The 26461-nt window shown below is 35.0% G+C and overlaps 1 protein-coding gene across 2 annotated transcripts; it reads left to right on the forward strand.

Annotated features, from left to right (window-relative positions):
* Positions 1 to 20465: 20465 nt before the first annotated feature.
* LOC128867474 (uncharacterized) lies at positions 20466 to 26190 on the forward strand. 2 transcript variants are annotated; one of them, XM_054108690.1, is made up of 4 exons: positions 20466 to 20822; positions 24263 to 24351; positions 25514 to 25649; positions 26106 to 26190. In XM_054108690.1, the coding sequence occupies exons 1-4, from the start codon at positions 20660 to 20662 to the stop codon at positions 26168 to 26170; spliced, it is 453 nt and encodes a 150-aa protein (XP_053964665.1). In that variant the 5' UTR covers positions 20466 to 20659; the 3' UTR covers positions 26171 to 26190. The 2 variants fall into 2 exon arrangements, with proteins under 2 accessions (XP_053964665.1, XP_053964666.1); XM_054108691.1 differs by having other exon boundaries at positions 25514 to 25696; positions 26106 to 26171.
* Positions 26191 to 26461: the final 271 nt, after the last annotated feature.

Below are 26461 nucleotides of genomic sequence, written 5' to 3' on the forward strand. Positions count from 1 at the left end.
ACCAATTAAAAATATCATAAATTTAGTTTGGAAAATTACTGTTATTCATTTCAAATTGAAAAATGTGTGAAAATAATACAAAAATAAAAATCAGTTTACTTTTGCTCGATATGACCACCTTTTGGTGTGACTAAGGCCTTGAGACGGTCCATAAACGAATCGCAAGCAGCCCGAATGTGACGTGCAGGTATTTTGACCCAGTCGCGGACAATTGATTTTTTCAGCGCTTCGAGACTGGTGAATCTTTTAGTTCAGACCTTGCTCTCCAAAATGAGCATAGCGAATGAGTAAAGCTAGCAGCTGGATCGGAAATTGCATTTCTTAATGCCTTAGAAAAGGGGTTGCTTATTCTTAATTATTTGTTCAGAATTAATGCTGTTTTACTAAAACTAATACTTTTTTAGAACTACAACTTTGCCACACAATATTTGTCCTCTTGCATTTTTAAAATAATTTTCGCCCTGCAAGATTAGCTGCTATTTGGGTATTTATGCCACTACATTTGGCAGCTTTCCAATTTCGGAAATACGGCTTAATTGGCTGCGTACCCCATTTTTCCACTAATTTCTTGTTCATCGAACTCGTAAGCTTTTAGTTGCTATACAATTCATTTGTGCGATATTGCATTTTGGCATATTTACGATGTGGGTGACCAATATTTACCAAACATTAGCAATTTGAAATTCCCAGTTGAAATATTGCAAAGCATATTTATGCGCATTTAAGGCTTTGTCGACATAACTAACCCTAAACAGTTATTCATTATCGTGCACGCGCGTATGGTTGCCATAAAATGCATAAATATAATGCATTTGTACTTAGTACGCGCCAGCATTGGCAGCTCCGAGGCGCTAATTCAATGTTACTCATACGCCCCATTAACCTTTCATTAATATGTTATTTCCCGTTGTTTGGTCTAATGGGCATTAGTAAAATAAAATGGCGTGGCGGAAATGAACTACGCCCATTGCCATTAGTGGTACATTAGCTATTATTTGTGTGTGTATAAAATAATGCGAAATTATAAAATGAAAAGGGGAGGATGACAATGTCCGATGAAGTGTAGTGTGAGGTGTCGGAGTTCGAGATAACGAAGTTGAAATAGCATTTCTTTCAATAGTTTTATATTATCTATTTCTTCCACAGAGCACCTATTCTTGTGTAATAGCTCTTTATGAACCCATGCGTAATATTTTTGGGGTTTTCCATTTAAGGGGTTTCGCCCAGCAGCGTCAAAAATGAGCTAAAAGAAAAACTGTTTTTAGAAGGGATAACAATAGAAATTAATATATATAAAAAATTGTATATGTTATTTATTAGTATCTGAACTTTATAAAAAAATTTATTTTAATTTTTCTTCATAAAAATGAGCATATAAAAAATCACTTGACCCAAAGTACAATGAAAAAAACAGTTGCTCCACGATCTGCATCATTTTTCCTTGAAATAAGGATGGATCTGTAAGAAGTAAAATCAATTCTTGTAAAATAAAGTTGTAGTTATAGTCAGCGGCCTCGGTAGTCTAGCGTAAGTGCACTAGCCTGCCATCCCAGAGGTTGTGGGTTCGAATCCCACGTAAAGCACGGTTCTCGCACATTTCCAAACTTACCTACTTTACTAGTTTCTACATATAAAAAAAAGAAACCATTCCTCAACTCCAAAAACCCTATCCCTCCAGTCCTTACTTCCGCACAAAACGTCTGCGCATTACTTGCATTGTGGCTGTTAGAATAAGTAAAACAACAAAAACAAAGAAAAGGACACAGTCACACATTGCATCAGTGGCGCCAGCAAGAGGAAGCGGGCAATCGCGGTAATAGCAGACTCACCAAAATTTAGTGAAGTGCTCAACCATCTGTGTGATCCTTCTGACAGAAACATTTAAGAAACAGATGGCGCTCTAAACGGTTAGAAGGCGTTGTTCCTATACAACGACAGGTGGGTATTCCCACTATTTAGGACTGGTAGCATCGGCAGTCTAATCAACTACCCAACCAGAAAGCCAAATAGATTAACGAAACCAGCACAAGACTGAGTCTTGTCGAGGCCCTATGCTCCCGAGTGGAGTGAACAAGGAAAAAAAAATAGTCTGTCGAGCCGGATTTTTGAATTTTGTAAAATTTGGCAATTTACAGCATTTTAAAAAAAAGTATGCGTTTTACGTCATAAATACAATTTTTTAATAAAAATATCGAAAATCCAGCTCGTCAAACTATAGAGAAAACACTTTCGAATAGTTAAAAAAGAACCGCAAAAATATTAAAAACTATATGAGTTATCATGCAGACCGTGCCGGAAAAAGTTGTTTCGAGTAAAACGAGTAGCAACTGGCAGTGCCTCAAATGAAGGGCAGCTACCTGTGTGCATCAAACTCTCGTCGGGCGGTTACATTTTCTATCATAACTTTGTATCTATGGTATCTACCAGTCTTTGCAGATGCGGGGCCCTTAGGACCACACCCATAGATGCACTAAATATTATGATTAACCTTTTACCAATAGAGCAATTCGGTAAGCAAGCAGCTGCCAAAGCAGCTCTCAGACTAAGAGAAATCGGCCTACTCAGAACGAACCAAAGAGGACACTCTTCAATTTTAGAAAAATTCCCCTGCATTCCTGGCACAACGGATTTCTGTAAGACTAAGGACATCAATTTAAATAAATCCTTTGCCACAGTATTTCCTTCCAAAGAGAAATGGGATAACGGGCTTATTGTTAAGAAAAATGACTTAAACTGCAAAATGACTCTACACAGATGGCTCAAAACTGGACAACAAGGTAGGTGGAGGGGTATATATTGCGCCTACCTGATCATTGTAGTGTATTTCAGGAGGAAGTCACTGCCATAAAAGAGAGACTTACGATAATAAAAACGAGAGTATTATCCACAAATGAAGTCTTCATATACTCGGCCAGTCAAGCGGCAATAAAAGCGCTTGAATCAAAAACGCACTCGTCAAAAACAGTTCTAGAATGTTTTAAACTACTAAATGACGTATCTAAGTGCTACAAAGTGGACCTTATCTGGGTGCCAGGCCACATGAATACAGCAGGAAACTGCGAGGCGGATGAACTTGCACGAACCGGTACAACGCTCGATCTCAAACCGGATAAGGCGCTGATACCCATCCCTATAACCACTTGTGAATTACTTATAGACAGGGAAACCATCAAAAAGGTAAATACAAGCTGGCAAAGCCTCAAAACATGCGAACTGAGCAGACATACATGGCCGAACTGGAACAGCAGTCGGTCGAAGATCTTGCTAAGATTCAACAGAGAAGCTATAAGAAAAATGATAGGTGTATTAACTGGTCATTGTTTAGTAGGCAGCCACGCTAGAAGGTTAGGACTTCCGTACTTTGATTTCGATTTCTGTACATTTCTGTAATACAGAAGAAGAGGAAACAATCAGACACCTTTATGTGAGTGTGAAAGCTTAGTTATGAGAAGGCTGCGCACTCTTGATACGGTATTTTTAACCGATGTAGCGGACATAGCGCATCTAAAACTAACGAAGCTCTGCTCGTTTATTAAAGCTACCGGATGGTTTGGAAAGCAACACATAGGGTAAGGATAAGCTCCAGTGGTATCACAATGGACCTGCGAGAGATCTAAGTGTGTCTTTATGACAACCACCTTACCTACCTACCTACCTACCTTGTATCTATGGGGAATTTTTACCAACGACTTCCACAGAAATGCGCCTAAAACTATAAAGAATGATAATCTGTGAGAAAAAAGAAATCGATTTGTTGAAAATTCTGGACGTATTTAACCCCTTAAATCCAAATTAATAAGAATCGCCTGCTGAGTAGAGTTCTTGCAGTAAAAGAAAGTTAGGTTAAATTTCTTACTTTTTATTGTTTCATAAAATTATGGTAATCACTTTTCGAATGCGAATACTGTGTGAAATATGCCGGGAAGTTGCTATATGGAGAAATTGAACAAAGCCGTCAAGGAAAAAAATTATAAAAATAATTAAAAATTAAAAAAAAAGAAATAAAAATAAAATTAAAATTAAAAAAATTAAACGTGCAATTTGTTATACTAAAAATGATACAGAAATGCATATCAAAATTGCTTCAGAGTAACAACTCTAATATTGACTTGAAATAAATTTTTTAATTTTGTGTTTATTGTGAACCTTGGGATTTTAATTTTTTTTTTGTTCGACAATGGACTACAATTTTATAAAAAATTAACGAACATTTAAATAAAGAAAAAAAAACAGTCAAAACTAGTAAAAATATTGATGGGCTATCATTTGCCGCGAGTTGTATGTTGCTTCCACATAGAGTTTGAGCAATTTTAATTGCATAATTTAATCACAAGCAATACAACGCATTCTCAAACAATCAAAAATTGTATTTCCTTATTGAGTCCTCAAAATCCTCAAAATTAGCATAGGCTTCTGAAATTTCTTAAATATACATATCTTCACCTTAGATCGGCAACATTCATTCATACATACATAAATACATACTGAGTATATGACTCAACCACTGGAGCTACATTGCCATGCGGCACTTAAACGGTCACATTGTGCTTTAAAATTTCGAAACGATATCAAGTTACGCTGCCTTTGTTTATTTCCGTATTTGTTTGTGTTTGCCAATTTGTTATGTAAGCATTGTTGCATACATATATTTCTATGGATGTATGTGTCGTCTATGTGTTTACATTGTATCATCAATGCTAACGCAACGTTGCAGAGTGGGACGGCTTGATATATTTTTTGACAAAAAAAAAAAAAAAAAAATAGAATGAGTGGCCATAACTTAATGAAATTTTGTATGCAAATCGTTGAAATTGGCCACTCCCTAGGCGTACCTATAAAAATCTATTGCACAAATTTTTAAACACAATTTTAATATCAGCTTAAAAGAAAAGATATCTTAATGAAATTCGGTACATATAAAAGTTATTCTTATGAAAGACAGCGACGGTGTCAAAAATGGACGAAATCACGCAACAAGCACGCTTACTTTTTATATGCCACTATTTTTGTAAAAAACAAATAAAAAGATAGTTCCATAATTAAAAAAGATAAATCGACATTCTGATTGACTTCCGAGCTCCCTAAAGGTTTGTAGTGAAGTTTTGAAAAAGCGGGAGGGCACACCAATTGTAATTTTGAATGCCCCCTTTGTTTCTATAGAAAAACATTCTAAATGCAAAACAAGTATAACTTAAAAATTATTTCCATTGAAAGAAAAAAATATATATATTAATTAAGTATTTTCCCAATGTAGGTACATATTTATATATTTATCATAAAACTAAGATTTCCATACTTCTTATTAGTGATACAGGGTTGAGGTTTGTTAGGTGACCATTATCGCTCTAACATTTTATATTAAATGCCGTATATGACAATTAATTAATTATTTTCTATGTTTATAACTTGTCGATGGGTCGATTTCTTTGCAGCCTCCTTTTTGATGTCACTTCTTTTACGAGTATTGGGAGTAAATTAACTTCATTGTCTCTGTGTTTTTCAACGGTGGAACAATGCCTTCCTGTTGTTGTCTTTATGAGATCCTGGTGAATATCGTTATTGGTGATATATCAAGGTGCATTTACTATCTACTAGCCGTAGTATTTTTGATTGTTGCCTTTGAATAATGTTTAGGTTCGTTTTTTTTTGCTGTACCCCACAGTTGTAGTCCATATGTCCATATTGGTTTTATTATTGTATAATGTATAATAACTTTGTTGTTTATTGATAATTTCGATTTTTTATTTAACAACCAATATAATTGTTTCAATTTCAAGTTCATTTGTGTTTTTCTCTCTATTATGCGTTGCTTCCATGTAAGTTTTTCGTTCAATTGCATACCTAAACATATACAATAGTTTGCAGCATTATCTTAATTTTGCGGCTAGTAAAATTTCGTCTTGTTATATATGTATATTACTTTCTGTGTCTTAAGTTCGTTTATTTTAATATTCCACTCCTTCAAATATGCGCTAATAGCGTCTAGGGACTTTTGTATACCTGTCATTTGCGGCAGTGAAAATACTTTTACTGGAAGTAAGAAGAACTGTGTCGTCAGGAAACGTATGTTCTTGCATCGTATGTTCTCCTTGAGGTGCTGGGATATCACTTGTGAATAATGTATGCAAACAACAGTGGGCCTAGCACACTGCCTTGGGGAACTCTGGCTCTTATCTTCCTTAGTGTTGAGGTATCATCATTGACCTAGACATAAAAGTATCGTTCAGTAATATAACTTTTTAAAATAGATTTTTGGCAGTAACCGTTCCAAATTCCAGAAAAGACCGTTGTGCCAGACCTTGTCGAGCGCCTTTTCTAATATATATCAAGATAAACTCCAGTGCAAAACTTCTTTTTGTCAAGGGCAGATAATATTTTATGCGTTACTCAGTGAATTTGCTGGATAGTTGAATGTTTGCATCTATGTAAATTCAAATTGATGGTCAGGAATCGCTTTTTCGATGAAAAAAATGTAAATAAAATAATGTTCAAACTTTTTGTATTAACCTATTATTTCCCTAAAAACTAGGAATAGAAATATCACGCATTTTTATTGTGTTGCCAGCAGTCGATGAACGACTTCTGTCTGGTGAGAATTCCATCACACTTCCTGGAAAACATTAGCCTGTACTTTTTGTAGTCCTTACATCGTGGTTTAGATTTAAGGGAGGTAGGTAGGTAGGTAGAAGGGGCAGTCGGTCTCTAAACCAGCAGTCCAGCAGTTTACCTGCTATTCCTCATTCAACAATTTATTTTAAGGGCAAATCCATTGAACTGGTTGACATTTATGCCTCTAAAGTTATCAGTATCATTGCCGATGAGCCAAAGTATTTACACATAGTGACATGCCACGCGTGACAGTGACGAAGAAGATGTCTAACAGAATTTTCCTCCTCCTCATTCTTGCAGCTACTGCAATAACCGAAATGAGGTAGGTTCAAACTTTGAGCATGTCGATGGTGGCCTATGCGTTCCCACGACAGTCGGTTCTACGTAATCCGAACGACCCGGACTTATATCCGGCCAAAGACCGTCAGCAGCATTCCTCGTATACTCGTTTGTATGAAGAATGTTTATGCTGCTACAACAACAAAAACAACAATTGTGGCCTGTGATCAAAGCAACTGAAAAGAGAGATTTTTCCTTGACCGATTAAGTAGCGCCTGACTCCTCATTTTGACCTAATTCTTTTTCTTCAGCTTTTAATCTCAGATTATTAGCTTATCTCGTGTTGACCGTAAAACCACTTCTGCTTGTGTCACGCAGTTTCTAGGTTGAGAGAGGTATACCTAAAATCTCCGTACCAAGAGGAAGGCGTGCGGTAGTGGTCTCTCTCATCGATTTCTCTACCTTACAATTCCCTGGCTAGTCATAACGTCCTGACAGCCATATCAGATAGATGCGGACATATATTCCCTCGGCCCAAAAGTTCCCGAAACAATCGCCAGAATTCGCCCTAAGTCAATTGATTTAAGTTCTGTTTTTTCGACATCGAAAACTGATTAAGACATCAATAAAGTGAAAGAAAAGTTAATCAGTAACCCCAAAATTACCATCAGAGAGCTGGCAGAGGACTTCAGCAGGGCTGATAGATCTCTTCAGAATTATAGTTAATAATTTGAGTTGTTGTCGTGTTGCTGCAAACTTGGTCTTAAAGATTCTGAATACTATGCAAAAAAAAAACCGGGTTGACATCGCCAAAGACATGATTTCCAAGTCTGAATTCGGGTCAACATTCATCAAACGCATCATTACTACAGACGAACAGTAGGTTTATGAGGACTACATGCAATCCAGACATCAGGCGAATAAATGGAGAGCTCCGAATGAACGAAGACGAAAAACCATCGAAAAACACGTCATTTTTCAATCAAAACAGAAAGCAAAAAAAAAGAAAGCGAATTTTTGCCAGATGGTGAGACAGTGAGACAGGACTATTACCATATTTGGACGTCATAAGACGTATATTTAAGCAATTCGCAATTCGCCAAAAAAAAAAAAATAATAATTTGTGAGAAAATGGCTCTTGGAACTTTCACCTTAAATTTTTCACCGAAACTATCCTACAGCCATCGAATTCACCTGATACGGCTCCTTGCGATTTTTTGTGTTTGATCGAGTCAAAAAACCACTATGGGAACGTGTTTTAACAGCCGAATGGAAGTAATGGAAAAGTCGAAGACGGCTATACCGAAAATAGGGTTCTAGAAATGTTTCGAGAGCTGGATCAAACACCGGTATAAGTGCGTTGCAGTTGATGGGGAGTACTTTGAAGGCGATAATATCACTTTTGAGGAATAAATTTGTATTTTTAATATTCTGAATATATTCCGGGAACTTTTTGATCAAGCTGGTTTTCCGCCATCTCTTTAAGAAATGCTCAGATTTGTGAGGAATAATTGAATTAGGAATAACCCTACCAAGAGATTTAACCGCGGCTTGGCTGTCGGAGCACAATAAATTCAGATTTTTAAAGGTAGTCACATTTTTGCCTATCCAGACAGCTACCTAATTATTGGCTAGAATTTTAGACTGAAATACGCTACAATGATTAGGGAAGACGAGCCGAGCCGGAACGCTTACTTTTGGCTTCTTACAGTATAGTTTTAGATATATTAAACACATTTGTATAGCCCTAAAAGTAGCCCTATTTTTTCGTAAATTCAACAATTTTCAAGCGACTTTTCGTCATTTAAATCAAACTTACGTTAACCCTCCGCTGGACACCTTTTTCAAAACCTTTGGTTGAGCTCCTGGGTCTGGCTAGGCAAATGTGGCAAATGCGTCACATTTGTACTCGTAGTTCATTTTTAAGTATCGCAGGTACATATTTTTAATTTCTTACCTTTTTCATTAGTTTTATTAGTTTTAGCATGCACTGAGCTATCTACAGGAGCAAAAATAATCGCTGAAAATATTTTGGTTTGTAAAAAAAGAAGTTTTTTGTTTTGTTCTTTATCTTGACTCTTTTCGAAGAAGGTTGAAGAAGAAAAGTTGATTATGTAAAATGAAATTTATGGTAAAATATAAAATGATATTTATGTATTCGATGGAAGGTAAGCAAAGGAAGTATAAGAGATTTTTGAGTGCTGTTGGCTGTTTCGCCTTCTGGTAGCCAAAGACGATAATCTCTTTGCGCTGTGAGTGAATCGAGGTTGGTTGTCTGACTACAATTTTTCCAGAGGTAGTGATTGGTTTTTTGAAAAATTATTCCATAGCTAAACGAGTAGAGAATTGAGTGGGCTGGATTACTCTTACGATTTCTCATGTTTGCAAGGACAAATATGTTCGGTAAAGTCGTCAAAAGATTTCGTCCTACATCACTTTTTCTAAGCCCATCAACGTCCTTGCCTATACAAAACTTTGGATTAGTTGGGATCGTACGATCAAACAAACGCTGCATTCCACAAGAAATGAAAGAAACCAATGAATTCTCACCCAGTGCTTTCATCAATGTTTGGTTTTTATGAAAACTTTGTTACAATCAGCTGCTTTGTACCAAAAAAGAATAGAGTGGTAAGTTTACTTTCCACCGTTCATTATACCAAAGAATGTGAGGGCGAGGCAAAGAAATCTTAGCGCATTATTTATTAGAATGCACACAAAGCTGGCGTCGATTGCATGGCTCAAATCGTCACATATTTCACATGAAAACGGCCAACAAGTCGATGGACCTTTGCTTTCTTTTGCAAAATGTTTGATGCCTTGACATTGGCAACGTTTTTTATTTAGAGGCCCAGCTAGACTTAAGGTGCCCAATCGAGACTTTAAGTTTTTAAATCATTTTTTCGTCCTGCTCGAGTATTTTTTTTAAAAGGTTATATTCGTAATTCGATACAAAATTAAATTAAAGAAGCTTAAGCTGTTAACTATAATAGAAATCTGCTAAATTCTCGTCCAAAGTCGAAAAAGCCAGTCTGGCCAGACCTGGGTGCCCAACGGAGGGTTAAAAGTCGCAAATATGCGCAAACGTTTTTTCATGGAATCAATAGGAAGTACACCGGTTTTTCATTGTTTTATAGTCAGAAGGCGGAGTAAGACTGAAGGCAGCAAGTTTTCCTACATTAAAAGTGGCAAAGTCGGAGGTTATAAAATATTTTTTTTTTGTTCATTTTTATTAAAGTATTCGGTCGATTGCATTGACTCTTTCTCTGGTTTGTCTAATAAGTGCAGTATTTTCCTACGAACTTAAATAAAAAATAAAAAAAATTAACAAAAAATATTTAATGAAAGCATATTTCTCAAGTGAGCAAAAATCTCAATAAGTTTGAGTTGAATAAAATTCTTCTCACTTCTGTTGCTTTTATTTTGTATAAAATTGTGAATTTCGTACAAAGTTATACTGAATTTCTCTTATTCAAATATTAAATTATAAGACTAAACTAAAAAATAAAAATTGTGCATTCAAAAAATTGTATTTTCTCCCCCAAAATCCCACTGTGCGTTGGTGCTTCTGCCCATTTTGCAATGCAGTCCAAGCGAAAAGAGAGGATAAATCAGGCATTCTACTCGACTCTACTCATTGTCCCAATCAATTTTAGACAGTTTATCACAATTATTACTAACTTTCTGTCTGCTCTCAACATATTCACTCCGATGTATGTGTGTATGTGTATGCATATTTCTAAAGTTACTGCAGTTACATCACTTTTGTGTTCATTTGCGGCTCGGCCAGCCATTGCATCCAGTTTGTTGGTATATTTGTCGTCGTGTGACTGCTTATAAATTTATAGTCGGTCCGTTACCCTGACTCATGTTATTTTAATTAGATTCATGTTTGCATACAATCAAGTATGCAATGCAATATGTTTACGCACACAAACACAGACATGCAAATATGTAGACAGACAAATGTGTGTGTGTGTGTAGGTATGAATCATTAAGTTTGCACATTACATTCATTTACCACTTCTCATTTAGCTATTCGGTTCATCATTTACACACTCCGCTTGCTATGCTGTTCATATCCCTTTCGGGCCTCTGTTACATATGTATGAATGCACACACACACGCACACGTAATCATTGGGAAATTCATATATTTATACTTTGTAAATAATTGACCTTAAATATGTGTACTCTAGAAAATTAGAATACGACACGCATAAATATATATATATATGGGGTGTTTCATTAGGAGCGTTCGAGCTTTGAAATAAAATACAATAAATAATTTTAGTGACTTTATCGCAATTGTTCCATTCTCGAAGGTATTGAGCGTAGCCACTGGTGCGCCACTTTTCCCTAATATCGTCGCATGAACGGTGCCTAATTTCATGAAGAACGCGAGCTACGCCAGTGAATGTCACCATCACGCGAGATCACGAGCCCTTCTAACTTTTCTTTCAATGAAATACATTTTTTTTTTTTAATTTTTAAAGTATTGAAATAATTTTTTAAAGTTAATTCTGTTTTTTTTTTAATATTTCGTATGGAAAATTTGTTGAAAATATATTTGGAACTGCTTATTTTTAAGTATTTTGGAGTTATTTTGAATTAGAAAATTTCGAAACTCTGGAAAGTGGCAGAGATTATTGCATTGCCAAAATTGCGTAAAGATCAAACTACCGTATGATCTTATAGAGCAATAAGCTTATTACAGACAATGTCTAAAATTGCTGAAAAATTACTGCATGCTCGACTAAGCCAATTTCTGGCAAAAAGCGTATAATACCGTATCATCAAATTTGGATTTAGAAAAAAACATTCGACTATCCAACGGATCCATAGAATTACAAATAAAATCCAATCAGACCTTGAAAACAATCGTTATTGTGCGGCAGTATTCTTGGACGTAGCTAAAGCGTTTGACAAAGTGTGACACAAAGGCTTACTCCACAAAATAAAAATAATGACACCTTTTGACCACTATCTTATCATAAAAAGCTACCTAACTGACCGAAGTTTCTATATTAAATATGACAATCAATGTTCAGATATTCATCAAATAACAACTGGAGTTCCGCAAGGAAAGGTTCTTGGATCACTGTTATATGTTTTATTCACCGCAGACATACCACCTCCTGACGAAACTAATTCATCAATTGCAACGTTCGCAGATGATAAAATACTACTGGGATTGGACAAAAGCTTAACTTTCGCTACTGAAAAGCTGCAGCGATACACAAACGCAGTTAAGGAATGGTTCGATAATTGGTGCCTAAAAATAAATGAACACAAAACCGTACAGGTTATATTTACTAGCAAAACAAAATTTACTGCAGTTCCAATTAAAATAAATGACAAAGCAATTACAATTAAACCAACTACTAAATACCTTGAAATACATTTGGATTGGAAACTAAATTGGAATCACCACATAAAGCAAAAGATCAAACAAATAAAAGAAAAACTTCGACAACTTCATTGGTTTGTCAGCACAAAATCCATGCTTACTATCCAGAACAAGCTATTAGTTTATAAAGCCATGATTAAATCAATCTGGCTATATGGATTACAGGTGTGGGGAACGGCTAAAAAGTCTCATATAGTAAAAATTCCATAACAATCGAAGATTCTTCGAATTTTGACCAACAGGACTTTTAATATAGCAACAGTAGACGAAGAGACTAAAAAAATAGCAAGAACCCAATTTGAAAAAATGCAGGCACACAATAATGCAGAAATCAACAAACTTCTGGAAAGGGGAAAAAACACTGAAAGACGCCTAAAGAGAGCTCGACCAAGCGACTTAATCAATGCTAGACATCAATAAATATGCAAAAAGAGTGAAATTGCTGTTATATTGTTGTACAATTGTAATTATGTAGAGTGAAACTTGTATTGAATATTATTTAATTGTATATCATTTCGTTTATTTTAATTTTTATCGCTTTGGCACTGGTCATTAAGCGATGTATGTAAATCCTGGCCAAGTTGTTAAACAACGCATCACACTTAATGTCAATGGACAGATGTATAAAATAAAGCGGAAAAAATATTAATATAGTTTATTTGAGAAACAGCAATAAGAAATCGACTTGAAATAAAATTTGTTTCATAATTTAAGTTTTAAAATTTTAACAATTGTTTTTTTGTTGAAAAACGTTTCATAAAAATATAAAAAACAATTACAAAAATTTATTAAAGCAACAATCAAAATTAATTAAAATAAATAAAAAACCAATTTTGAATTTGAATTTGAATTTTAATTTGCAAAATATTTTCATAGAAAGATAAAAAAAATTACATACATTTATTAAAACCTTTTTGTACTAATTAAGAAATTTTTTTAAGCTATTTTGGTTTTGAAAATTTGGTTTTAAAATATTTTCATAAAAATATAAAACATAATTATATTTTATTTGAAAACAAGTGATAAAACCGATATGAAAAAAAAATTGTTTTAAAATTTAAACAATCCTTTTGTTGTTTTTGGAAATTTAATTGGAAAAATGTTTTTATAAAAAAATAAAAACATTTCTACTACTCTACTCTACAAACAACAATCAAAGTTAACTAAAATAAAAAAAAATTGAACACAATTTTTTTTAATTAATAGACCAATTCTTTTAAAGCTATTTTATTTGAAAATTTGATTTTTAAATATTTTCGAAAAAATATAAAAAATAATAATTATTTATTTGAAAAACAGCAATCAAAAATTGATTTGAAAAAAATTGGTTCAAATTTAAATTCTAAAATTTAAACGTTTTTTGTTGTTTTTTAAACTTTTATTTCAGAAATACTTTCATAAAAACATAAAAAAATAACGAAACAAATTTATTGAAAACAAACAATCAAAAATAATTAAAATAAAAACAGTTCAATACATTTTTCTTTAATTAAACGTGAAACCTTTGAATTAATTTTAAAATTATTTAAATAATTTGGGAAATTAGTTTTTACTTCGCTTAATTAAATTAATTGGAAAATATGTTGAAAGTATATTTTATATACATATAAAGAAGACGGCAACCATGAGTGCATTTAGGTTAAATGAAGCGGGTCGCTGGAAAGGAAAAACTATTGGTCACGCAAGTCTATTATTGCGACAAACTCAGTTAACCTCGGTGAGGACTGACTACATCGTCCCGATGGTAACGTTCAATAGGAATTTTGCCACACTCTTTCCATCTAAAAAAGAATGGAATAAGGGATTCTCTCTAAACAACTTCGATACCACAGTCTATACAGATGGCAGTAAAATGGATTGTGGTGTTGGAGCTGGTATATATTCTCACAGACTTAAAATTGAGAAATCTATGCGTCTCCCTAATACCAGCAGTGTCTTCCAGGCGGAAGTACTAGCAATTGGGGAAACTTGAAGGCTACTAATCACGGATTTCTCTTTTAAGGGCAATATCGCTATTCTTTCGAATAGCCAAGCCGCAATCCAGGCGCTGGACGCGACTATAACAACCTCTAAAGTGGTGGAGCAAAGTAGGAATAGCCTCACCAACTTGAGTGAAAACCATAGAGTAACCTTGATTTGGGTCCCGGGACACCGGAACATAGAAGGTAACGAAAAAGCTGATGAACTGGAAAGAGGGGATCTGCCATGAAAAGCGCTCTTGCAGTACCAGTATTCACTCCACTAGGTGCGGTCAAGAACGCAATTTCACTAAAATACCTTCGAATTGCAGATTGTAGATGGTCCATGGTCAGCAGAACGTTATGGTCCACCTACAACCTCAAGCAATCGTCGACATTAATAAACATGAAACGACGGGACACCTGTAGACTTACGGCAGTCATAACTGGCTTCTGGTCTATCGGAGAGCAAGCCGCCAAAATGGGCATCCCTCACAACACATACTGTCATAGTTGTAAACAACCGGAGAAAAAAGAAACGATCTTCCATTTCCTCAGTGAATGCCCTGCCCTATGGAAGGACAGAATGTTAACCCTGGGCAAACCGCTGTTCGAAATGTCTCGAGCAACTGTCTGGCTTAAACGTCAACAACCTAATAAGGTTCCTAAACCGCACAGACTGGAAATAGTCCTGCTGCAAATAACTGTTAAACAATTTGGTAACGAGGATGTGGCAACAAAATGGTGCGGAAGCGCTAGTTGGATTCTGGATGAATCACCACTCTAACCAACCATATTTTTGGTGAGATTTCCTTTTTCTTTCTTTTCTTTTGTTTTAAATTAATTCTAAAAAATTATTTGGAAGGTATTTTTTGTTGGTTTGGAAAATGTTTTTGAAAACAATTATCAAAATATAATTGAAAAAGCACAATTAAAATCAATTAAAAAAAAAAAGTTAAACAATTTTTTCATCGATTCTGAAAATATTTGGGAAATTAGTTTTTACTGCGTGTAAGTAACTTATTTTGTAAATTCGTTGAAAATATATTTTTGTGAAATTTTTCTACTCCAATAAACTATCCTGCACCCTAAAAAGTTTGCTATCATCGTCGTATATGAGTCGTCATTGATTGAATCTTCAAAGGAATAAGAGCCGATGAAGAGTTGGTTAGCGTTGAAGCTCTTAACTCTTATCATCAGAGCTCATTGATTCCTTTGCGTTTTTTCTTCTCTTTCACCATCCTCAAACAGCTTTTTGGTCTACCAGCAGATTTCCGCAAGAATGGCATCATGTTTTTTCACCGCCAAGTCAAGTCAGGTGTGAGCGCACTTATTGAAAAACCCTATACTCTTCAACTACATACTCAAATCGGTCGTTTGGTTATGAAGGGCGACGAGTACGTAGGTGAATATGTTGTAAATAAATATGCACATCTAATATTCCATGAATAAATACACACATACATACATATAATATGTATAATACGTCATGAGGCGGTGAATCCTTCATTTATTTTGTGACAGCTTTTCCAGTGCACTCTGTCCAAACCCACTTGAATTAAGCTCATATTCTTATAAATAAGCACCGGATTGAGCTAATTAAGCACGGCTTCCTTGCTGTGGATTATGAAGTAAGTGCCACCATTTGATGAAAATTTTATATGCTCTGGGATATATTTAATTCTGTTATGAGAAACTTTAGTTATGAGAAACTTTAGATTAAATGGAAAAACTACGATGAGCCAACTTTTGTTAGAAATATTATTGACAAAGGTTTCTCGGGGATAAACTTTTTGGAACTTACCAACTCCCTAGCTGCACTCTTTACGAGTCATATAGACCTCTCTTATAATAAAAATCCAAAACCGTGCACATTTGAGGATGAAATTGTTCTACGAAAATATTGGCCAGAAAATTTCAGTGAGGGCACACGCAAAAGTCATCAACATAAATTTTTACTTTTAATTCACAGAAATACTCGCCTACTTCTAAATACTTCTTCTAAGGCTACAATTATTTAGATAACCACTAACAACGTTTATCTTACCAAATCTTAAAAAGCTTATGAAATCAAAGCAGTGGAAAATTTTATAACTAGAAATTGTATTTATTTTTTGAGAGCTGTTTGCAAGCATTTTAGGAGCTTTAATGTATGAACATATTTTAAAACAATGAATTATTTAAATTTATGAATTGAAAAAAAAAAAAATCAGAAAATTTGAAAACAGATAGCAGCTAGTAGAAAACATTTAAAATGTTTAAGCTTCGCAACTATTTGTTTTTAGGGGAGAGAGGTAACAATACAAAAGTTTTCAGTAAAGCTTAAGATACAAAAATTGATTGCAATCTTTTAATAAAAACCTCTCAGTAAATGCTTAAATGTCATTTCTTTCAACCAGCGCAAGATGGGAATTCTCAACAAGCTTTTACATTATTTAAGATATATATCTAGTGAACTTTTGAAATTATTTTGAAAGCTTCTGACTTATGCAACTTTTTTGTTCCTTTCATACGCGCATTCCTCATTTTTTTCTTAGCGACATTAATACTGCACCTTACACTGGTTCACACAGCTTACGTCCCGTTAGTTGATTATGGTAAAGAGATAGTTCTAGATCTGCAAACTTAAAAGCTCAATGTTGGAAAAATAGCTTTTTTACAAATTTCTTTAGTAAATTTGGTATAATTTTTGGTTTGCCTCGCGATTGCAAATGTTTTATTAAATAAACTTCAATTTTTATAATAAGGCTCTGAAGCTCTGACTGACTTTTTAAGCGAGCACGCCCAGTTGAAAGGAGCAAGGTTTGCAACACCTGCTTACTTTGCCTCAGGAGTTTTGCAAATTTTAAAGCTAAGCCACTAAGAAATTTTTATGAATTTATTAAAGTTATCCATCTATTCACTCATTCACAATGGGAAATATGAGAAGTTTAGGATTAAGCTCTAAAATTTTTTTCTCTTAAACAAATCTGTATTTTAAAAAGAGATTTTTTAACCTTCGTTTTTTTCTCGGGATCATTTTAAAATCATGGCCACTTTTGGCGATTTTCTGGAGTAATTAATAATTAGTTATTTATGAAATATTGAAAAATAGGTTTCATTAATATTGTAATCAAAGCTTTGACAAAGCTTTTTGTATTTGAAGTAATATATTTGTATTTATTTTTGTAAATTTTTTTTACTTTTACCCAATACTTCATTCGTTCCTAATGTGAAAGCTTAAAATTTGAACTGAAAGCTCTTACGAAAGCTTCGAAAAACATATTATCCCGAAAGCTTTAATCGGACTGAAAAAACCCGAAGGTGTTCGTGTGCAATAATTTGTGTGCAGTAATTTGGGTTTGCTCTCTAAGTCTAAAACTTGAAGCTAAAGCTCTTACGAAAGCTCCTGATTATTACGAAATCTTTAGGTTTTATGGTGCCTGAAAAAGCATGAATAGAAAATTGCAGTGCAGTATCCAGTAATTTGAAAAAAATTACGAAAGCTCTTAAGAAAGCTCCGAAAAACTGATTTTCACAATAGTTTTAGGTTTCTGCATATCTGAAAAACCACGAGGGTGCTCGTGTGTAGTGATTTGAAATTTTGGCTTAGTCTCTAAGAGACCAAGCAATTTAAGCTCTGTTTTTCTTTTTAATAATAAAGTCAAAAAAAAAAATTATAAATATTTATTTGAACATTTTGTTAAGAGAGTAAGGAGTTTTTTAATTTGGAAGAAATATTTTGCCTTATACCTACAAAATGGGGCAAAACTAATCACTGCATCGGAATATTTGTAATTTGTGCAAATGGCATCGTACACCAATCCGATTTCACACTTGTGAGTCAAGGCGAATTGAGTGCCATTGGTGGCGCCTTGCCAAAACAGTTATTTTATTTTTCGCAATTTTGACAAGTCTGACGTCAGCTCCCTTTCCAACACAAAACAAATGACTAAAATAAATAAAGGGAGGAGACATTTTTTGTGTGCGAAAATTCAGAGAATGGCTTGGAAGAATTGGGATTTCTGAGATTTAAACTTAACAAACTAATGAGAACGAAGTGCTGGGTGTTAAATTGTAAAAGCACAAAAGAATACAAAGCCTCCAAATGCAGTTTGTTTGTGTTTTTATGCGGACGACGCCGTGGGAAGGAAGTCTGTATGTGTGCGTATAATTGCTAGTGTTCGGTTGTTTCCATTGCTGTCGCCTACTCTTTCTCTTCACAAACAAGTAATTCCCCTTCCTTTTGTTTGCTTATTCGTGGGCTCTTGTGAAACAGCGAATTCGGAAGGCGCAAACTTGTATTATAGTATTCTTGCTTGTGAACTGTGAACAGCTGCAATCAAGGCGAATCTATTAAAGGTGACAGCTGTAAACCGGTCGATTTGTTGTTGTTCTTTCGTCGTGTACATTCGAATGCACGGCGGACTCGCACTATCGTCGAATGCTTTTAGCTTCCTTTGTCCTTTTCTTTTCTATTTTCTTCTGTGGTGATATTCCAATGTAAAAAACATTCTTGCTGGTCTAGTGCCATTAGCTTTCACGAATGCATTTGAGCTGCAGTATACCAGACGAGCCATGGAGCATGCAAAGGTCAAAATCAAGATGTCCTTCAGACAAAATAATTTTTTTTAGCGAACATTTTTTTTTATTATATAGTAAAATGATTAAATTTGATCCACCTAGTGAATTTTAGTTTGATCTTGTTTCCTTTTAATTTCACTGCTACCTAAACCGCCATAACCCATCCCATCACCACGTCTGGGGAGCTCTTCTGTGCATGAATGCATATACATATAAGGTTGTCAAAAAAGTCTTGCGGTATTTCCGCAAGCTTGTCTTTGCAAGCGCGTAGTTCTAGTTGTATTCGTCGCATCGGTTCACGCTAGAGCTTCTTGGAAAGCTCTTTTCACGTGCTAACACGTGTTTGATTAATTGTTGTTTGCTTTTAGTCGTTCGTGAGTTATAGCGTCGCAAACATGGAGCAAAATAAAGAGAAAACACGGCATATTTTACAGTACTACTACGATAAAGGCAAAAATACATCTCATGCTGCCAATAAAATTTGTGCAGTTTATGGACCCGATACAGTTTCCATTTCCACCGCACACCGATGGTTTCAACGTTTTCGATCTGGTGCAGAGGTGATCGAAGATGCGCCTCGGTCCGGAAGGCCTGTCGTCGAAAATTGCGATAAAATCGCTAAATTGATCGAAAGAGACCGGCATAGTAGCAGCCGTAGCATCGGCCAAGAGCTGGGCATGAGCCATCAAACCGTTATAAACCATTTGAAGAAGCTTGGATTCAAAAAGAAGCTCGATGTATGGGTGCCACACGACTTGACGCAAAAAAACGTTTTTGCCCGTATGGATGCATGCGAATCGCTTCTGAATCGCAACAAAATCGACCCGTTTTTGAAGCGGATGGTGACTGGCGATGAAAAGTGGGTCACTTACGACAACGTGAAGCGCAAACGGTCGTGGTCGAAAAGCGGTGAAGCTGCCCAGACGGTGGCCAAGCCTGGATTGACGGCCAGCAAGGTTCTTCTGTGTGTTTGGTGGGATTGGCAGGGAATCATCCACTATGAGCTGCTCCCCTATGGCCAAACGCTCAATTCGGGCCTGCCTTGCCAACAACTGGACCGCTTGAATGCAGCACTCATGCAGAAGAGGCCATCTTTGATCAACAGAGGCCGAATGGTCTTCCATCAGGACAACGCCAGGCCACACACATCTTTGGTGACGCGCCCGAAGCTCCGGGAGCTCGGATGGGAGGTTCTTTTGCATCCACCGTATAGTCCGGATCTCGCACCAAGTGATTACAACCTATTTCTGTCCATGGCGAACGAGCTTGGTAGTCGGAAGTTGTCCACAAGAGAGTCCTGTGAAAATTGGCTCTCCGAGTTTTTTCACAATAGGGAAGCGAGCTTCTATAAGAGGGGCATTATGAAGTTGGCATCTCGTTGGGAACTCGTCATCGAACAAAACGGCGCATACTTGATTTAAATCGCATTATTATAACCAATTTAATGAACAATTGAAGACTTTTTTGACAACCTTATATAAATTTTCTTCTTTTAAAAAAATTCATGCTAAAAATAAAAAAAAATTTACAAAATTAAAAAAATTTCCCCATTTTGTGCATAAATGTCCCTTTAGCAATTTTGTTCGAAAATTATGGCAACATTTTTCACCGTGAAACTGAAGTGAGAAAAAAATTTATTCATTTGTCAAAAGCGATCACAACAAATTTAAAATAACATATTTCGGATTATTTTCAAAACAAATTTCTTCATTTCTTCCACAATTTCTTTGAAATATTCAGCTTTGGCCAATCGAATGCGCGGAAATCCACAAATTAGTGAAGAGTAGTGAGTAGAGAGAGATAGAGAGAGAGCGGCGTATAGTGCTGAAAATTTAGACAATTCCATGGCATGTACGAACGAGGATAAAGTCTTTGCTGTGGCCTACGCTAGTGCGGCTTTTTGGTGTTTTTGCGTGCTGTGGCATTCATTTGTCCTGATTTTGCTTGCGAAAATGGACACCACACAACCGGTGCGCTGCGATACGGCTTTGATAAGATTTTTAAAAGGTGAGTAAGTGTTATAAAATTGCATTTGAATAAATTGTAAACACAAAAAAAAAAAAAAATAGAAAAAAGAAAGGCCGCATTCACTGAATTAGTTTGAACATAAGTTGATTAAAATCGGATCGTTGGAATAGTTAAGATGTATTCAGTTCTTTATGTAAAAAATATAGATCAATTAATATTGTTTTATAAGCTTTTGCACCTCTCAGTTCATTTTGTGTGCCTGCTATCTTATAAGAAGGTCTGTCTTTATTCGCGCAGAGCTGATTTCCGAACTCAACTGAATATATTGACTTAGTGACTTAGTACGCAAAGTGTTTGACAGAAAATTGTATGTGCTCAAGGCTGTGGTAGAGCCAACTCCAGCGAGTCTGATGCAGGATGACAACAGGTATGTCAATGCGGCTCCAATAATTTTTGGTGGATGTAGAATCTTGTTGGGCTTTAGGGGCTGTTATATACACACACACACACACACACTATAAGCTTGTGAAAGCTGACTTTGCTGAAGTTGTCCAATTGCCCCTACTACTTCTTTATTTTTAACAATTTAAAAATAATATGTGACCTGGTCTATGAAAAGGTACCTTACGTGTTAAAAAATCATTTTTCACTTTTTTGTTGATTCGAATAGCGTGTGAAAAGCTCTTTAAAATGGTGAAAACCAGAAAGTCATAATTTGTTTAAAAGTTTGTTAAAAGTAAAAAAAAGAAAAGTACAAATACGAAAAAGACTGATTTTTTTGTCATGATACAAATTAGAATAACGAAGACAATAATTTGTGCAAATTAAAAACTGAACCATTCCTGGACAGTCAGAGGTGTAATGAATACGATACTGAAGTCTGTTTTCAAAAAATTTTTGTCACCGGGTCTTATAAGTCTTTTTTGGCATGGATGTCGGTACAAAAGCTAACTTATTTTTTAAAACGATTTCTGCGATTTGCATTAACTTTTTCTTATTTATTTATATTTATATAAAAAAATGTTTTTCACTGCTTCTGTGATTTTATTGATACTGTGATCTATGCTGAAGAAAATAAGCCAAACCGGATTGAAAAATATTAATATTTAAAAAAGTTACAAGGGTTTTTAGAAGTTTAAACTTTAACTGCTGTGTTCTCGAAAACTTGTTTTTGCACGTAAGGTACCTTTTCGTAGACCAGGTCACATATATATGTAATTACATTTATTATTTTTACTTACTTGATTTTAATAAAAATTTTGAACTATAATTGAAAATAATTTGCGGTCAGTAGTTGCTTCCAAGAGGTGAGCCCCACGTTGCATACATCTCCGCTGCTTTATACTCCTCAGCCAAGAAAACTGCTTACGCTCGACACCTCTTTATCCTTTGATCTTACCCTGCAATATGAGTTGTACTCGTAGCAGCTCATATTTCGGATTTTGCACAATACGACCCAGATACGATGTTTTTGATATAGCCCCTAGCAATTCTCTGTCACCGTGAACTCTTTGGTGCACTTCTTCATTAGAAACCTGTTCGATCCAGGGTATGTTTTTCTCCGGTAATCTCCGGAAGCATTTCCAATGCGTGTGAAAATTGTATGCTCATATTTTCATGCCATATAGCAGAACTGACCACACATTGCATTTTATGAAGCGTATTTTAAGTTGCTGATAGAAGTCACAACATTTTAGGACTTTACTATAATTAATAAATGCGGCCCTTGCTATTTCAATGCGGTAGTTTTCATTGGGCAGCCATCCAAGGCATATATTTACTTAGCCGATACTACTAGAGAAATATAATTCTGTTTAAACCTAGCTTTGAGTGCTCTCTCTTGCGGTTAGCAGCCACTTTCAAAAATACCCTTTTCCTCTTTTCTACCTGCTTACTTTGTGCGAGTTCAGGCTATTTTTATTTAAATATCTATGAAGCCAACCCGTGAACTTTTGTTTGTTCCTCGAAAGTATCTGTATTTTTTTATCGTCAACCCAGGTCTGGACGAAGACTTCTTAAACCTGATGCTAAAATGAGATGAGCGCATTTAGAGTTTTGAAGAATTTCAATCTTCATAGCCACCGTTTCAGGCAAAGAGGGTCAATGAAAACCTAATCGGCACATTTTCTGCTGGTCAAATGATTAGCTGGCTCGCATGCTGCTTTGTGACTAGGTACCCAGTAGAGTAGAAAAACGTAATTCAACGAATAAATCGAGGCGTATATTATTTTAAAGTAGGGCATTTTGGTTGTCACTATCGATTCTACTCGTTGACTGACTGTCCTACTACTAGCCACAGAACAGAACAAAGAGAAGTGTACCGTTCAGTCTAAACTGGACTTGATTTCAGAATTTTTGAGTACTGAAAAATCAACGCAAGTCTATTGAATTAACAAATTCAACTCATAAATTTAAAAAAATTATAATAATTTTCTATTGAAAATACGCTATGAGCTGGTATTCTGGGCTCCATCAAATACTTGTTATACACACACATACAATCTACCAGCTTCTGAAGAAACAATAGTGAGCACGTCCAAGGACTTGCTAAAATAGCTCATTGGTTGGATGAGTGCCGCCAAACGAGACAAAATCTTCCCAAGTCGCCTTTGCACTAAATCAAGAAAAACATCCTTACACGTTAAGCAGCTCAATTATACAATTATCCCTAAAACTAACGTCACAAAATATCTCGGCATTCATTTTGATAGCAAACTTACATAGGAAAGCCCATATTTTCACCAAACCGGAGCCTCTAGGAATAAAACTCAGAAGCCTATATTGGCTACTTCAGCGAAATTCTCATGTTTCTCTCGAAAGTAAGCTCTCACTTTACTCAGCTATCTGGAAACCGATGTGGACATTAGGCATTCAACTTTGGGGCACTGCAGCTAACTCCAACATCGAAGTGCTTCAAAGATTCCAGTCGAAAGCCCTCAGAGCGATCTCACAAATGCACACATTTATCTTGATTTCAAAGTATCCACAATAGCCGAACAAATAAGAAAATATGCCACATCGAACAACACACGACTCCTTTTACCAGACTCAAGAGAAAATCTATAAAAGACCTCATACGATAATAAGTTAGTCTAAATTAGTATGTATCTTCAAACTACAATAGTAAATTAGTAAAATATTGCTTACTGTTTACAAAATAGATCGGAATAAGCAAATGGTTAAAAAAAAAAAAACTTTCTTTTGCCGTGACATTTCTAAACAAACAACAAACGCTTATGTTGGTCTAATGTCACCGCCTTGGTTATACCTGTAGGATATAAGTATACATTTGAATATAGTTTTGCATAGTTTAGTGCACGAGATTTCAGTCTGTGGCATTCAAAATCCACTTTTATTATTTTACTACGTCTCTGAGGCATGCGATATTTTGCACTGCCTTTTTTTTCTCTAAACAAAAATTTGCTTCCTTAATTTTATTTAAGAAAAACCTACTTATTTTTAATTTTAAATTTTCATAGGAACATCAATTTCCTTCCACTACAATTCGCTCGTTGGCGATTTTTTGCGCGCTGGAGCCACGCTTATCCTACTCAAAGCGCTTTGGGAAGTAAGTTGCCAAAATTAGCGTTACAGAAGAAAGCAGGTAATTCGATTTCCACTTTTTTGATGGAAAGTTGACTTTTGATATGGAGACGAAAAATGATAATGGAGCTACCTGCTTTTTTGTATCATAGAAAGTTGTTTATGAAATGTGGACTGTTCATAGAGAAAATTTATATCTATAGACTTTGGGCAAAAAAAAAGAAAAACTTATGACTTTAACAAGTTTGCTCAAAGGTCTATAAATTCTGAACTATAGACAAATTTAGTATTTTATTCAACTTTTATTAAGACGGCTACTGCAACTAGGCTATGGAAGATTAATTGATTTAACATTTCGGAAAAAGCAAGATACTTTTGTGCATTACAGAAATAAGTGCTGGTTCGATTTATTCTTTTCGCATTTAGTTTTATGAAAAAATAAATGTAAAAAGTTTCTTATGTCTTTATGAAGGATACAGAAATATTCATGGTTTAAGGTAATTTTGAGCATTTTTGACCCAGTAGTGCAATTTAAAGTGTTACATACGTCCATCAGCGCCAAAAATACGCTAACAGAAACATTGTTTTGTAGAAGGGATAACAATTGAAATAAATATGAAAAAATGTATACATTGTTTATTAGTACTTAAACTTTATGAAAAAATTTCTTTTAATTTTTCTTTACAAAAATTGGTAAATAAAAAGTTACGTGACCCAAGGTAGGTAGCCCCACCTGGCTGTCTCAATGACACACTTAGACTTTTCATAGGTCCATTGTGATACCACTGGAGCTCATCCTTACCATACGTGTTCCTTTTCAAATTCGGTAGCTTTAATAAACGCGCAGAACTCTTTCTAATATTAAAAAAAAAATCGCATCAAAAAATATTAGAAACTGTATGAGTTATTATGCAGACCGTGCCGGAAAAAGTAGTTTCCTCAAACGAAGGACAGCTACCTGTGCACGTCAAACTCTCGTCGGGCAGTTACATTTTCCACCATAACTTTGTATCTAAAGGGAATTTCTACAATCGACTTCCACAGAAATACGCCTAAAACTATAAAGAATAATAATCTGTAAGAAAAAAAAAATCGATTTTTTTTGAAAATTCTGGACGTATGTAACGTTAAGTTGTTTTTTGTTTTATTATACATATTTAAATGCTGTCTTTTTCTTTAATTTTTAGAATAACATCAATTTGCTTGAGAATTTCATGCGCTACAAATTCTTAGAAGTATTTCTCCTCCTAATTCTATTTGCGAGCAGATGCTTCAGGGATGAGTCGGGTGTAATTGTAAAGACCTATTATGTGATGTCGCTTGGTATGTCAAGATTAAATTAAGAAATATATGAATAGTTAGATATACAGGTACACTAAACTTTGCCTTCTCGAATTCTGTTATTTAAGAGTTCTCAAACTTATAATTCTAAAATGGAGAAATTGAGGAATGGTAACGGATGTTTTTTTAGCTGCATGAGAACTATTGATATCGATAAATATGATTTGTTAGCCGAGAACGTCAAACTGTGTTGACATTTCTGTGTGGAAATTTACGTTGAAAAAACAAAAAAAATTATAAATAAATCTGTTTGTGAAGTTTATAGAGCGAAGTGTTGAAGAAGACACCGAAATGTCGATTTCCCACAATATTTCTGTTTTGTATTATCATTTCAAGTTCTAAGGCTCTTAAAAACACCCGTTACTATTGAGCACTTTCAGTCGATGCTTTATAAATATATATAAAATAAAAATATTAACGGTATTTTGCATTTTCCAGTTCTGGATATCGCGGTCTTATATGTCACACACGACTACTATTGCGAACATTTGACCAGTAAGTGAGAAAATAAAAATAAAGATTGTAAATTAAAAAAAAAAGTAAAAACTTATTGTTTAACTTTTAAATGGGGACGAGGGCACTAGCTCTGGTTTCTGATAGCTCTCACCCAAACTGCTATTTAGAGTCTATATAGACAGCTTGTTAAGAGCGGACTGCATTATACCTCTTATTTTGCATGGAAAATGAGCTATAACTTTATAAAAGATGAGTAAACAAAAAGAAGCAGGAAAACAGTCAAAATCCGTCGAAAAGGTGATGTGCCTAGGGTGTATACAAAATATACTGGATTTCTA

Source organism: Anastrepha ludens, chromosome 6 (genome assembly GCF_028408465.1).
Source record: "Anastrepha ludens isolate Willacy chromosome 6, idAnaLude1.1, whole genome shotgun sequence".
NCBI classification, from domain to species: Eukaryota; Metazoa; Arthropoda; class Insecta; order Diptera; family Tephritidae; genus Anastrepha; species Anastrepha ludens.